Here is a 16899-nt window from a genome sequence, read left to right on the forward strand (position 1 = left end):
GGAACTTTTTATCATAGGGTGACTTAGAACAGAGGTGGTTTCATTTACGAAATTAAAAATTACGCACAACATACAAAATCATAGCGCAGTAATTACTCTTCTGACTAAATTTGTATTCTTTAAAAATGTATGTCATAGTAATTAAACTCCGTGGTATGTTATCTTTTTCAACTTCCTGTAGTGGCCTCTTAATTCGCCAAAATAGCGAAGTTATCGTTGCCTATAAGCATCTGCATTTGAATCAATACATAACATTGTGATCGATATAAACAAACATTTTATAGAGCAATCAAAACATTCTTATCTTATCACATGCATTTGTCATTAAATCTTGTAAGTATAAAATAAAACGTTGAACTTACAATGAACAAAGCGTGTGCTGTGGCATACACAGAAAGCAATGACCTACTTAGCGACCAACAATACTGGTTCCATGAAAATTGTTCGAGAACCTTCTACCTCTACATCTGTGAGGCAATCCTTGAGAATATACCAGATGATTCATCTTACAAAGGTTTACCAGGATCTATTAGGATGTATGCTTCAAACAAAAGTTGAGATTTTTACAATTTGTGGTAAAGCTAAAAGTATCGCGTACATATAAAGTTATCCTAGAATAGCTGTCGCCCGCGATTCCGTCCGCACGGAATAAAAAAAAAGTAATCTATGTGTTCTTCCAGACTATATTCTACATGTGTCAAATTTCATCAAAATCCGTTGAGCTGTTTCGGAGATACCTTCAACAAACATCCATCCATCTAAACATTCGCATTTATAATATTAGTAAGAGTAAGAAGTAAGATATGAGGCCACATGATAATGTGTAATTTTATTACTATTGCATTTAAAAATTGTTTACTGTAAATTTAAAATCTATTTAATGACCCTAAGGTATGAAGAACCGTGACATCTTTCTCGCTTATAGAGATTTCCTCGCTAACCCTAGTTTCGCGCTTATAGAGGTGGTTGTCGGGACCGGACAATAACTCTCGCTTAGGTTAGACTTTAGCTGTAAAAAACCGTTACCGTTGTATAAAACGATGACGAACGTTTCTTGTATAAGACAAAATAGTGTTAGTAATTTTACAATTTACCAGAGTACTGAACACGCAGATTCCGCTTAAATCGAAATGGTAGATCTTGCATAATTTTGATTCTGATGAATTACTGTTCAAAATAGACTGAAACACATTTAATGAACATAAATAAACAAATTCATAAATGCGAAAAACATATTTTTCATGTGAAACAGTTTTCACATTACGAGCGCCAGCCGTCATCAACGATAATATTCAAAGAAAAATAAACACACAAAACGATGAGGCCAAGATTTGTACACAAACGATATTCCAGTCAGTCATTAGAAACGTAAAACCTCTTTGGCGGGTAAAACTTGACGAGCATAGACTTACATTTTCGAAAAAAAACGTCACGCTTTATTGGTTGGAAACATAATTGAATTGAAATAGAGATATGAGTCCGACTGTTCCTTATATAATAACGTATTTATATTTCGAGTTTGTACATCTCTATTAGTTATGCGAGTTGTATTTACAAAGCATTTAGTACATTTAACATTATATATTAAAAATACATAACAGTTAACAGGCACCATAAAGATATACCAGAGAGATCATTATCACACATAGATGAATTCTATACTTTTTTGAAATGAAATAACCGACAAAAGCCATAATACTTCCTCACACGCCAAGCTATCGTAAATTCTAAAACATACGGGAACGCTGAGATATTTGTTAGAGATCAGAGATTGATCTGCTAATAAATATTTTTTTTTAATTTACGCGTTTAAATCGCGGGCAACAGCTAATTATCAATAAAACAATTGCACAACATTCAATAGTTACCGGCACATGTGATTGCCTCACACCTTGTGTACTAAAATAGTCAGTATGTGAAGCGATCCCGGTTCGCCTGTCATTGACAGCGAGTAGTATCGCCTCTGACTCATACCATGTCTGCCACACTTGTCTGATTGTGGCGTAATTTCTCATCTCCGTACTAAACTATTTGATGTATACTGTTTTTGGACGAAATACTATGTATTTCGTCAACCAAGGTATACACACTGTGAATACAAAATACTACAAAGAAGGCAGACATGAAGTGGAAGCCATTTTGCGTTTAATCTTATGACTGGATGCCTAATTTAAGTCCTCTTCCCCTTCCACCATTTGCTTAAAGGAAAGGATGGGATGGGGATTTTAATCAAGGATGAGCACAAGAAGTGGCAAAAAAGTGTGTATAAAGAACATACGAGATTGATCCTTACGATATGGAATGTGGCTATAATCAGTCAAAATTATTTGTTGGCACATCTGACTTCATAATGTTAATTTCATGAGAATAATGACACATTTATATGTAAAGGTTCACTCTGAAATAGACAATCTGAACAAATCAAGTATGCATGGATCTTAAGACCCATATCCAATAGTGCGAATAGCCCTGCAACTTTTAATATCTGCGACTGCTATTTGTATGAAATCACATAGCTGCACCAGGGGAAATATTACGTAGGAACATTGTTCATATAAATAGCAATCATGGTAGTGGCTTATCTTTATATATATAATTCTTCTGTGAGTGTGTATGTCACTGAACTTCTCTCAAATGACTGGACCGATTTTGATGAAAATTTTTGTGTGTGTTCAAGGGGATCTGGGAATGGTTTAGATTCACAATTTTGTTCGCTGGACAATGTTTTTTAATTAATTTTTAATTTATTAGTAGTTGTTGATTTTGGAACATTTTACATTGGATCCGACAGACGGCGCTACCATCGCATTGTCAAATTTTAAATAATATTCGAATTTTAATTTTAGTCTGTCCCAACAGTTAGCGTGCGTTAGCGTAAAGACGTGTATACAGGATAACATGTCAGGTCCGCTAGTATTATGTAAAAAAACAGAGTGGTGAGGAACACTGGGAGGCATAGACATTTATCCCTATACAAAAGACTTTCTTATGTAATGTGATTGTTTGGAGAATAAATAAATATAACTTTTATGAGTATTTGCTCTTTGTTTTATGAATTGAATTGAAATTTCTGTTTAGAATAGTCAAGAATTTTGTAGAATGATCTATCATTTTGCAGTATTGTTCTCAATGTATACGCCAAAGTGTCCACACTAACTTAATGCAGTTGGCTAAATAAAGTCATATCTAATAGAGGTACTTTAAAATGTTGAAATGTTTTTCAAAAGCAATTAAACAAGAAATGTATTAAGAGAAATATTAATAAGTGATGCTGTTTAGAATCTGGAATTTGTGGTTTTTTTTTTTTATTGCCCACAGATAGGTGACATGGCAACAGCAATTGATAAGTATTGCTGATACCAAAATATAACTATGGCAAACCAATGCTACATGTAAAAATCATAATGGTATGTTATTTCTTTTTTCCAAAAATAAAAGCGATGGAAAAATCTTTTCATACTAACCAGCATATTGACAGTGGCTCCTTCGTTGTCCAATGTTTTTTTGTAATATCAAACCTTGTTGGTTTACTATTACAAAAAACATTGTTTTAAGTCTATTTAAAACTTCATGAAAAAACCTTAGCCGATATTTATCTTTAAAACTCCCTGCGGGAAAAATCCTTCAAACAACTGCCTATGTTGCTTAGATTCATATAAAATTTGACTAATAATTATAGTTTAAAGAGCCATAAAAGAAAAAGAAATTGAATTATTTGTATACTACATTGAATTATGCATGTTTTTACTTAATTTAAGACAAAAACTGTCACACTACAAAGAATAATTTTTCTACTAAAAGAAAGGATGAATCAACTCTTATTAAGTAATACGAAAATAGAGTTTGGTTTTTATAAATATCATGAATCGTATTTAAAAATACAAGTAGACGTTGTGCCTATGCACCGATTCAGACTCCTTGCATCCAATTAAGGAGAACAGATGTTTTAAAGGTCACACACATAACCTTAGCCCACAAAAAGAAGAAATAATAAATGTCACATGATCAAATAAGAAATTATTCTAAAAAAATATGTAACAACAGATGATTGAAGGACATAAACAGGTGTTGGTAGTGGAATAACACAATTGTTATTGAACTTACTCAGTTCGTTGGATGCCGAAACCGCTGGATCGCTTACAAAAGAGCTGCTGCGGCTACCGGGACCCCATTGTGTTCTTCGACCATTTTCTCTGGACTCTGTCTTCTCCGTATCATCACCTTTACACAGATGAAATGCAAGTACGCACCAATATAACACAAAACCGATACGCATCTTGATCTGTTACACTAATAAAACAATTACACAAAATAATTTTGAAGCACTCGTCCTACACTGCACTCTATGGACATTCTATTCTAATATTCTACACTTTGTAAAGGATTTTTCAGTTTCTAGGGCCACATAATACACGAAGAAAACGTAAGACCGCAGACATTAGACGTTTGTAAAAGAAAAAAACTGAAATAATTTTGACGTGGGACTTTTTCATTTAGAATAGCAACATTGAAAAAATATAGATTATATGGCATTCGTTTTCTTTGTCAGTAACAGAAGAGAAAAATCAAAACTGAAATACAACTATCCAAAATTAAATAAATTATTAAACAATAATTCCAGGATAAATATAAAATAAACAAAACTTTTTTCCACAAATAGAAATGTGTTGCAATGCTAAAAACGATGGTTGAAAATTAATCGATAATTTTGTGACGTCTCGTCTTATGATGAAATGGTATTACTATGGTATGTTACCAAAATATGTCAAATGACCTTGCTAGTTTGTAAACAATACCTTGGTAAAGAGTTCACTTTGATATAAGTTTGCTGTTTTATTACTAAATTGTTATTAAACTGAATCAGATTGTTAAGGCTTTGAAGTGGCAGGTAATAAGCACAAAATGAACATCGATTTCGAGACTATGGCTGTTCTGGAAGAGGAATCTCAAAACGTAAGTATCTTCTTTGTTGTTTGTTTATAAATTGTCGATTACAATTGTTTTTATATCCACGATGTGCTTTACACGTAAAAACATATCCTTTATTAAGTCCTATATAGGTTAATCTTATCAAGCGAAGAAAAAAGATATCAAAAATCACTTCCTTGTCTATTTATAAAAATCGTAACAATTTCCTCATTGATAGTAATATTCGCGCTTCGTTTGTATTGCACAACAATATGAAGACTTTCATCATGGCCGTTTGGTGACATTTATATTTAATGGAATATTAAATAATGCTAAAATGACGCAAAAATGTATCATAGGCGTATTAGGAACAATAGTTTAAAAAGAACAATCATTTTGTGTCAACACATGGTGATATACTTATTTTACTACTATGAATGTATATGTATAATAATTTATGATGATAAAAAGATTAATTTTGATATCAGGTTAAATTTATAAGCATAATTATACAATGATCTGCTATTAAATGATTAACACATTTGCAGAAATGTGTTAAGTATCATTTTTTAAATATTTATGACTTGAGCTAGCATCAAAAAATAAATTATATAAAATAAATTACAGTAATAATAGATTTATTCCTACATAATCTTGTGAACTTATGAGGTCTCTACTCATATTGAGAGTACAGAGGTTAGTTAGTGGTTGATTAGTTATTAATATTTCACTATAGGTACAACTTTTTATTTGAAAAAACTGTATGTGAGTTTAACTAAAGTAGCATGGATACATTGTTTTAGACCTTAGGTGTGAGTATCTAGTAATCTGTATTATTTTAATAAACTTTGTGATATTTTAATTTGAATTATAACATATGATTGCTGTTGCTTCAATTATGTCATGTTATTTAATAGAAAGATATTGAGGTAATACAAGTTACAAATTGAACAACAGAGCCATCTACAGTAATTTGGATTATTATTTTTGCTCTTTGAGTGTGTTGATTTTTGTTATCATTGTTTGGATATAGATGGCGCTATAAAATTATTATTTTAATTGCGCATGTTGACAATTTATTTTCATTTCGTTTATAATTTTGGAAATAACCATTAGTGTGAGATAAGACCACTAAAATATCAACAATTCAAATGCTAAGAGTATCTTTTGGTGTTGGTATCACTTAAAATTGTCGCACAGTTCATTTGCTATGGTTTACATTATACCAAATTTCATCAAGATCCATGTAGCTGTTCTGGACATACCTTGTAACATCATTCGCATTTTTAATATCAGTAAGATTTAGAGAAACTGACTGAATTCAACCAAATGATATTTATAATAACTCAAAGATCATCCCGTTATAATTCAGAGAGTACCAATAATCTTCATACGAAAAAAGTGTCTGATTGCGGTTTGCATGTATTTTTTGTAAATTTGTGAAGATAAAATCGTTGAGAAAATTACATATACTTTAAAAAAGACGAACCACAATGGCTAATCTAAAATATCTAACAGAACCTTTTGGTTTTTCAACAATTTTAATTATTACTGCCCTTAACGAAGACTTGCGTTCATGCTTTTGTAATCTGACCTTCCTTACAACGTAGTATTGGATTACTCACAGGCACACCTTTGCCTTATCTAGGCAATTGAACGAAAACAGATTACGAATTTATTTGAAAATCGATCTTCGCTCTCTTAATTATGGTGTGTTTTACTTTAAATGTAAACATGCGATTTAGACTAAACACAAAGCTCTTTGCTTTTCTTATCTGTATATTGTTTTACATTAGAAAAGGAGTTCAATCAACTCTTTCATGTTTAATAGTAAATTAGGCCATATAATATTTTTTAGAAAAATAATTATTTAATTTGATGATAAATATAAAACGCTAACAATTTTAGTATAAGGCGGGTTGTTTTTAAACTAGCCGTGCTCCGCGGTGGCCGTTATTAACATGCTTGAAATAAGTTTTGTTGAATGCAAACAATTTTTTTGACGTCACACGTTTAACAGAAAGTCCTTGAATTAATTCAATTTAAAGCTGCGGCGTAGTTTATAAAATGACTGAAAAAAAAACACGTTTCTGCTATGCAGTTTTATTATTCTGAATTGTTTTTCTTACATATAAGGCTTGTATTGAGGAATGGTCTGTTCTATTATTATTTTTTCGGTCAGGTTAAAGGCAGTAAGTATGTACGTACATGTATGTAAATTACAGTCCCGTTCTTTGTCGGTATTCCACCTTTATGCGACAATCGTTTGAACTACTAGCCACAACGCTTTGAAACGGAAACTTACATTCAACACTATACAATAGATAGGATTGTTTTTATTTGATTAAAACATCAATTGCACTCTAATTATCATTTATTTCTTACCAAACAGTAGTTTGTTTTTTGCGAGGTGCGGGGCAATTTTTCTGTAACTGCAATAGCGCGAACGAATGCGACTGTACTTTCCATTAGGAGAATTCTTGTTAGAGTAAATGACTGACCTGGTTTTGAATAGTAGATGTAATCTGTATTTTCCCCGGATTCATCAAGCGTATCTACACTCTGTCGGTTTTTTAATTAATTAATATTATGCACTTAAGACGATGGGAGAATTGCATGAGTCGTATAACCTTGGGTACGCTTTTACGTCGTAAATTTCCGACCTAGGACAGTTCTTGCGCAGTTAGGTGCAACAGTAAACTACGTGACGATATTCAGCCACGTATATTTTATTTATGAATCTTTCCAGAATTTTCCACGCCTTCGAACGTGTTCCACTCTCTATTCACTGTTGCCGTACCTCTCTATCTTCTTTGCTTGCTTGTGACCTCATTAAAACACCACTGTATTAATGTAAGTTTAGCCAAAGTCTGGTGAACCTATAAATTTTTTAATCGCAACTGTATTGACGTTAGTTTGATTTGAGCGACAATTTTTCTTTGTGCTGTCCCCGTAGAAAGATATAAGGACGGGGAAGTGATGACTAAATTTTCATGATAGCACTGTTTTTTTTCCATGTGGATGGTAAAGTGAAAAGCGAAGAATTATTTACTAATTATCTAAAACAATACGAAACACAACAAAGAAGTGTGCTTCAAAAAGCTCGATTGAGTCATTAGTATTACCCCTTATAAGGTGTATCTACTATACGTATTATCGTTAAATAATATTTTTACATTAGAAACTTTTACCTAAACTCTTCGATTAGCTATTCATCTGCGACGTACCTACGTAATTCAATAAAATATCCGTAGGTATAAACTGCATTCAGTTACTGAGTGCAGCCAAACGATAAGGTCACTTATCCAAGGTGGGGAGGAGTACAATAAGTTGTTGCGACACGCACCGCGTACTGTGGTTTTTGTAGTGTAAGATACGTGTGGCCGTGCGAAGAATAATACATTTTGTATCCCTACGACATTGAGTCTCGAAAAAGTTTTATTTATTTTCTAAAAAAAAAGCCAAGTCGCCCGGTCGCTTGCAGCGCGGTAGAGCGGGAGCGCGCTCGCCGTCTGTCAGTTTGTGTTGAGGCAGTCGCTAAAGCGGACATACCGTGATAATCCTGTCAAATCGTAAGTAAAATTAACTTTTATGTTGAAAAAGATGTGTTAAATGTGTCCAGTAATAGTGAATCAATAACACCGGTATGAGTAAAAAGCGTGTTTTTAGAGCTAAATATGTTTGCAGTCGACTTTTATTTTAAGGTTATGATATGACAGTTACTACGCCGCATAAAATGAGCATCATTGCCGCGCAGTTCGGTGAGTTCGTATCACCGGTCATTTGTTGCTAACTGAGAAACAATTGCGTATTTTGTTTTGTCTTGCAATAGCGCAGTTACATTGTTGCAGTGTTTTCTGTTGTTACTAATGCACAAATATCTTTTTCATACGAGGAATGTGAGCATAATAATGTTATGATTACAAGTTTGCGATTTGTGTTGATATTTTCTTATCGGCGTATTTATTTATCGTCAATTTTTTATCTCCTTGTGGTATCATTGAATCCATTTAGTCTAGCGATATATTTTGACAGTTTAGTAAAAGATCATTAATAGAAATTACAAAAAGGTTTATATAAGTTCTTAATCTTATTGGAATTTTGTGTTGATTTGCCGACAATTGTGCAATAAGAAATTCTACATCGTTTCTTGTAACCATCAGATACTTAATACAAACAATACTTCAAGAAGCTTGCGTTTACATCTTTCACATTTGCAATTGTGCAGCGAATCTATGGTAATTTCAAAATAAAATGTACTTATTTTAATAGTCTGTTAATCCTCGATCAACGTAGTAACCTCGTATGTGCGTAATACAAACGTACTTTCTAAAGCCGACGATATGATGATACTTTTTATATACGTGGGATACTTCTCGCCAAACAACTTTATATTACAAATATTTTTTTATTCCTCTTAAAACTTATTTAAATATAAGAACGAACATTTAATTGGTTTAAAAACAGAGGGCAAAGTGACCTTAAAATCTGTTGCAACTCATGCAGAACGACGTATAGCTATCGCCTACGCAGTTGTTTATACGCATTCGGCATTCATGCGATCCGTGTTGGGTCAACTTTCACACTGTTCTTACATGTGATACCTACGTTTATCTAGAAAAATACTTTTTATGGAAGAAGGTAGAAAATTAGCAAGAAATTCACATGACGTAATGCAAAAGCCAATAAGTCTTCGACGACTAGGTGCCCGCAAAAGAAAAGATTTGTAAGGCAACGAAAATTAGAATGAAGTAAGATGGGATTTCTTATAGGCCAAAAATAAAAAGTATAATAAATCTACACTACAAAGGTTAGAAAACCTTCTAGGACTTCGGCAAATTGCACAGCATCATATTTAGACCTAATTGGGCGACCATAAGGTATAGAAGTCTTCATCATCCTAAACGTGACTGCCATACCCAAAAGATATGGCCCCATCAGACAGTCGTTACTGTTGTGATACTGTAGCGATATTTGACTACAGGATATTGTTTTTACCTACACGATTAGCCCGCAGTACCAATATAACTGAATTATCAGCCATATAGGGCGTCGAGGTCAATGAACCTTGGCTTGTTGATGCCGATATGTCCTCTGTGCAGTTTATAGGGGCATAAATCGTGATTGATTGTGCGAAAGACGCAGTGAGTGTCTCGATCGTTAAAGAAACAATGTCACATGACACAAACAGAATAACTTGCAAAATCAAGTTTTATACACAGCTTTTGTTTGCATGAATTCCTAAGTAAACATTCTTGTACTTCCATCGCTTGCGCAATGACCCAACGAGAGTCTTGAGGTACTTCGTCTCTTGGGACCATCACTGTTGCGTATTGTGGTACCTTCTCGTGCCAGTCAACTGCTAAACGCTACATTAAAATATTCTACTTCAAACCCGTATTGCGTAAGACCTCGCTAATGTCATAAGTATTTTGTTCATTCATCATCATCATCTGACGCCATTTTGTGTCCTTATAACAGTCCAATTCACATAGAGGATTGTAGTGAAAACTATTATTATTTCTGATTTCTTTTGATGAATGCATATTGAAAATACAGCAATAATTTTGTTATACACACATCCTAATATCATATATAAAGATAATATTAGGATTTGCCGTAAAATGTGTAGTAACCCAACCAAAACTCACTTTGGATTTATGTAATTGCGTAGTATTTGATGTAATGTGTATAAGTACATGTAGCGACACGATAACGAAAGCAATTAGCCAATTGATCTAAATATAGCGAGCAGGTACGAAAGGTTTATAGTAACTGCCAAATTGTCGGAACGTATGTATCATTCGGCGGCTAAATAATTTGTCATTCGGAAAATCGATAATTTTTCGACAGATAACTCATACGATATTAATTTAACAAGGTGGGGGAGGTGAAAAGATATGGTCCTTCGAGCGTACAGGTGTTGCAATATTTCAAAAATATAAGGTTCATTCGTTGAAAATAGAACCTAGGGTTAAAGCTACTCTTACTGGCTATCTATAATATCGATTCGATTCGATTCGATGTGACAATAACATATTATCCGAAAACACAATTTTAAAAAAAACAACAAGCGACGCGAGATCGGTCGGTCAGCTACTTATAATTCTTGTGTTGCAAGTTATTTTCCATACTTACATATTCCTGGAACGGGGGCCTAGATTACATTTAAATCAATGCAGCCCGGCTGGATCGACCTGAAGCGAACGCATTAGTTTGCAGGCCGACATGCATTATTGATACGGGACCTACTTTATATTCCGTCTATATGTCCTGAGTATTAAGGTTCATTTTTGCTTGACAGGAAACCCTCGGCGGCGGGGTGTACGGTTCGACGGGGGCATCAGGGGCGGAAGGCGGGGAGCGACGCGAAGGGGGCAAGCGCGGCCGAAGACCTGGCAGAAAAGCACAACTCGACAAACAGGACATGAAGGCTAAACTGGGTGAGTGCATAATTAGAGGGTTATTACCCCCTTCTTTTGAGAGTCCTATGGAAAGTTTCCGCTTTTATTATTTTTATCCCAACAAATTATTAAGTATCGTATAGGAACTTTGTACTTGATTGTCTAGAAATAGAACAGAGTAACATAGATAATGATTATTGATGGTTTTGCACATCGGTGTATTTCTTGTTTTCTATGTGTTTTATATTCACAAGACATAAAAAATAAAAGGCGTTTCGAGGCGTAATCGAACCCAAAGTCAGCGTATATTACTGGTACTCAAACCGATAAACTATTAATATGACAATTTTTATATAAACAAGAACATATTATCAATGTTTACAAGAAAGTGATAAAAATATATTTTATATTGTGTTTACGACGATGATATCTGCTTTGCTCTATATTTCATTTTAATATATAAATAATGATTATTTTCAAGAATTCGCAAAACTTTAAATAATTTTCTAACTATGTATCAAAGACATCTTACCTCATACTTCTTACTAATATTATAAAAGCGAATGTTTAGATGGATAGATAGATGTTTGTTTGATATTTCCGGAACGGCTCAATGGATCTCGCTGAAACTTGGCATAGATGAAAAACATAATCTGGAACAATACACAGGCTATTCATTAAGTTTGCTTTTAATTCCCCGCGGACGGATTCGCGGTCGACAGCTAGTTTAACATATTGCGTTGTATCAAGCATCGCAACAATACAAATCAAACTGTAGATGACGAGTTGTGACCTATGGTTGGAAAGTCTAGTTAACGGCTTTTCAAATGGCGTTTGCTTTATAAACCTTTGAAGGAGAATAATTTTAATTGTCCAATCTGTAACTGATTTATTCGAAATCCTTTGTTCTGTGTCTTTGTATCTTCATACATACAATCTATATGTATGGGGGCTATTGCGTATGCAGGTGAGATTAATGCGCATGCTTAATAAAGTGTCCTTGTTTCGCATCTCGACGGTTCGATGATGGAACGTTCTAGAATGCATTACTTCGAGGGTATTGAGCATGCGCGGGGATACAGGGCCGTGCGATGGTTTGCAATCGATAAGATTCCTTTTGTTGAACTATATTTAGTATAGATTATGTAATCTTTCAATCTTTTGTATGGTAAACGAGCGAACAGCTTACCTTATGTTGTACAATCACTACGGCTTTTGAAAAATAGACAATATTAGAAGAGTTAGCTGTAATACCAGCTTAGTATAGGGCTTTTTGAAGTGCAGGACAATTTTTATGTAACTGGTACACCGCCAATGAAGCTGATTGTACTTTTGTAGTACCTTTAATTATTGCAACTGCTTTTTTTAATTTTTATGGAACTTAAGAAATGAAAGATTCTAGCATACTAGGTTTTTTGGTCAAATCTAACCCCCTAAATTGAACGTAATAAAGGCCAATCATGATACAGCTTGTCGTTTTGTATTACGTCTTTTTCTAGAATTTAACTGCGACATATCGACAGGATAGTGCGCACGTCCCTGAAGTAACTACGCATGCGCGACTTTACCTTGAACTGACGGAATCCATAATGCCCCATCAGTTTTAGTTGGTCCGTCATACAAGATGGTCGTTTCTTTGATTCAAATTCAACCAACTCCAAATTTAACAATGCAAGCCCCGGATTAAAAATTAACATTCAATAGATTTAGTTTCCTCCTTTAGTTTATTATTTTTACTGATTAAATTGATTTTGTGATTATTATTTTTTTGGATTTCTCAATAATTTTGTGACAAAATGCATGCAAGGTGGGATGGAACAAAGGAGAGGTAAGTTTTTAACATATTATTTTGAGGCGTATTAAAAAAAATGTTTTAAATATCGGATTTTTACCATTAATATAATGTAGTTTTTCTTATTTTTTTTTTCATTTTATTTGTATTTACACATAATTTTAACATTGATATATTTTTCATATATTATAATGTCATTGTAATTCATGTAATTTTCATCAGAATAAAAAGGTGTGCCTACGTCTTTGTTCCTACCTGCGCAGTTTGCGGCGTAGGTAGCTAGCACGCAGGCGCAATAATATCGATCGATACTGGTACAGAGGTTTGAGGATAGGTCAAGCTATTTATAGAACTGTGGGCTTTTGCGCGATATAGTCCTGTATTGCGATTGGCTATATCTTAAACTTAATTATAAATTTAATATCACTATCTTCGAAGTTGAATACGAGGAAATGTCGTCTTAGTTGTTGACTTCAGTCAATCCCCTTATCATCGTTTCCTCTCCTCTCCTTTTCTTTCCCTTTTTTCTTTTCTTTTCTGTAACATTTACTTTGGAAAAATATTAAATATTTCTTATTGCGATTCATTTAATAAAAATAGTACTTGTCTACGTTTAATAAAAAAAATCTGATACGTTTCATGAGTCTTTGTTATAACAACGCAGTTATGGTACATCAAGGGAAGGGCAGTGGGTGGGGGGTAGGCGAGAAGGGGGATTTGGTGGGAGGAGACGAGGGTGGAGAAGGGGGGGGGGTTGTAGTCGTAAGGTGGGTTGCCAGGTGTGGGGAGGTAGCAATTGTGCTATTTTTATGCGATCTTTTAAAAAGTTATTTTTTTTTAAACTTGGTTTAATACAAGGCGATTTGATTATTGACATTTTATAGAGAACTGCGTTTTGTGTTTGGACAAATCTACAAGACTCTCAATCTGAACAGAGATCGGATCTAGGAATGGAACTTAATGAATGATATGATGGACTTCGAATAAATTACTAGACTCTTCGATTCTTATATTGTTTTAAAATGTTAAAGGCCATGTTTTGCACTGACTGATTATGATTTATTAGCTATAAAAGCCATGTCAACCTTTTTTGCGCTTCAAGGTCACAGCGTACTGCGCAGTTCGGCCACCAATCCAATCCTGTGCGCACCGCTACACATAAAATTGTGTTCTGCGCAGCGACTTGCGCGATGTTTAGGGCTGGCCAGATATTTGAAATTATAATAAATAGATTTTTGTTGTTAACCTTCAGAGCGCAGCAGACAATCAGCGCGCGAGTGCCGCGCCCGCAAGAAGCTGCGGTACCAGTATCTGGAGGAGCTGGTGGCGGACAGGGAGAGAGCTGTCATCTCGCTCAGGAAGGAACTCGATAAGGTAATTATTTATTTCTAGAAGTCGCGTTGGAATAATCTTCGACTTAGGTTATTTAGGGCGTCCTCCTTCATTTAAGGCCGGCTACGCATCTGAAGTTCTTCTGATGTTGCTTCTAAAAGGAAGTCAGTTACGTTAGAATTTTTCCAGACTTTAGTTCGGTGATTCGTACATTCTTTGGTCACCCGTTGAGTGGGATAAAGATACGTCGAGGCGACGTCGAGTGTACGCCGCGGCGATGACGATGCGTAGCTGTGATTTGATTAGTAGTAGTTATTGTAATTAATAATAAAATATTTTACAATTTCAGTACTACAAATGGAACCTCGAGCTAGATCAGGGGCGTATGCCGGAGGGGCTCGAGGCAGTTATCCAAGAGCTGGGCGTGGTGAAGCAGGAGGATGTCAAACAGTTCTAGATGCGGCGGCAGGTAAAGGGTTAAGCGGTGATAAACATCTAAATATTAGCAGGGTTATAAAGAATTTCTTGGATTGGTACGAGGAAGATTGAAGATGGATTTCATTTTTTTTTGTTACCTTTTAAGTTTATCTTTAATCTGTTTTGGTAGTTTAAATTCTTTAGTTTGAAGTTCGATTTTTAAAAATTTATTAGAAATTCAAATTTTTACCGTTTTTTTTTGTTTTATTTTTTTTTCAATTGCAATATTTTTTTTGTTATAATTACTAAGTAGCTGTTATGTTAGCCGTAGTTAAGTGTATTTTTTTTATCTATCTGTCGAAATTGTGATTTTGCCGCCAATGAATCCAATTTTTTTAAAATGGTTAATTCAATTCACATTTAGTAATTTCGTTTAAAATTTATAATTCCTAATTCATCCCAAAGTTTTTTTTTGTTTTTAACCTTAGAGGTGACTTCAATTTTTTTGTTATCGTAGACCTAAGATAAGTGTTTTATGCATCTAAATGTTAAAAATAAGAACTTTAGGATACTTTTTTTTTTAAATATTAGATCGCATCTACAGATTTAAATAGAATTTCTTTTATGCTATAATATATAGTCATCTAAGATGGCTTACTCGTCAAGGGAGTGATAAAACATAGTTTCTTAGACACCGCTTATTTACCCTGAGTTTCCATTGACGAAAAACATATACAAAAACATATTATCCCTCTTTTCTAATAAAAAAAAATAACAGAGATAATATGTTTTTTTTTTTCAAGTATTTCGGTAATAGAAACTAATGGTTATAATTTACGTAAATAGATTTTGCTTGATTTAAAATTAAAAAATAGATCGTTATTTTATGTAAGTCGTAGTTTACTTTGCATTTAATTACTGTTTGTCTGTTTATATATAAAACATATGACATTGTATCTTAATTATTTTTTTTCAATCACGGGAGGTTTGAAAGTTGCGACATTACATTATATATTATTCAATAACTATATATAATATTTGTATATATTAATAATGAAACTTAAATTCAATATATGTATTTAATTTGAATAATTCGATTCAGATTTTAATTTTTCAAATATGTATATGTAATTTATATATTTTATTATTTATTATGTATATTATATATGCAATATTAGTGGCTAAAAAATAAGTTTATGTACTATAACGCATGTAATTACTTGCCAAATAAATCATAGATTTTAAGAAGACGGACACACTATGCAGAACAGTAGTTTAGTTGTTAAGTGAGTTTCTTAAATGAAAATAAAATAGCTATTATATACATATTAAGGAAGTTAGCAGTAAGTTTATTTCTCGCAACAAAGGTTTTTTTTTTCGCAACCTCGCTTTAATATGTTATTTTGACAAAGTAAGTTATTCTTCTAATTTTTTTTAAAATCAACAGTAAAAAGAATCGGACATTTCAATATGGCGGCTTTCTAATTTTTGACACTTCACAAACAAGATGGCGCTAGTGTGATCTTCCCAGCAAATTGATATCAAATTACTTATTTCTTTTAATTCATACAATAAAAATATATAATAATAATAACTTTTAAATTGTTTTTCTTTGTAAACAATCTAAAGTATTTTGGTTAGTATTTGAAAGATTTTTTTTCTATATCTTACTGGTATACGTTATTCAATTAAAAACAGAAGTACCTATATCAGACATATTTATTTTAAATTAATAACATTAACGTGTTAAGTGTTATTTAATATTTTGCTTTTTTTAATATAAATTATCAAAAAAGTAAATATAACATCTTATAATAAACTATTGCATTGCCGCGCGTAACAATACGGTAGGAACTTAATTTTACTAACAACGTTATTATTAATAACAAACAACTCCAAGTTGTTACGCTTAGTATTGCGATATCGTCTCTAAAAAAATAACGCTGCTAAAACAACGTTAATGTTAAGCTATTAAAAATAACCGTTATTTATAACGTTATAACGTTTATTAATTTGTTGGGAACACACGCTAGCTTTTATAATATG

The 16899-nt window shown here is 33.2% G+C and overlaps 2 protein-coding genes across 2 annotated transcripts in view; one reads left to right on the forward strand and one right to left on the reverse strand.

Moving 5' to 3' along the window:
- The window catches only part of Stim (stromal interaction molecule), a 29854-nt gene extending 25398 nt beyond the window's left edge, over window positions 1-4456 (reverse strand). Inside the window, exon 1 of the mRNA XM_013316208.1 lies at window positions 4105-4456. Coding sequence (XP_013171662.1) covers window positions 4105-4276 — 172 coding nt within the window. The 5' untranslated portion in view covers window positions 4277-4456. The remainder of the gene's footprint in view (window positions 1-4104) is intronic.
- Window positions 4457-4778: 322 nt separating this feature from the next.
- REPTOR-BP (REPTOR-binding partner) lies at window positions 4779-15686 on the forward strand. Its single transcript, XM_013316310.1, has 4 exons — window positions 4779-4953; window positions 11213-11351; window positions 14357-14478; window positions 14786-15686. The coding sequence occupies exons 1-4, from the start codon at window positions 4903-4905 to the stop codon at window positions 14891-14893; spliced, it is 420 nt and encodes a 139-aa protein (XP_013171764.1). The 5' UTR covers window positions 4779-4902; the 3' UTR covers window positions 14894-15686.
- Window positions 15687-16899: the final 1213 nt, after the last annotated feature.

The sequence above is a fragment of the Papilio xuthus genome, unplaced genomic scaffold, assembly GCF_000836235.2.
Source record: "Papilio xuthus unplaced genomic scaffold, Pxut_1.1 DF826949.1, whole genome shotgun sequence".
In the NCBI taxonomy this organism is placed as follows: Eukaryota; Metazoa; Arthropoda; class Insecta; order Lepidoptera; family Papilionidae; genus Papilio; species Papilio xuthus.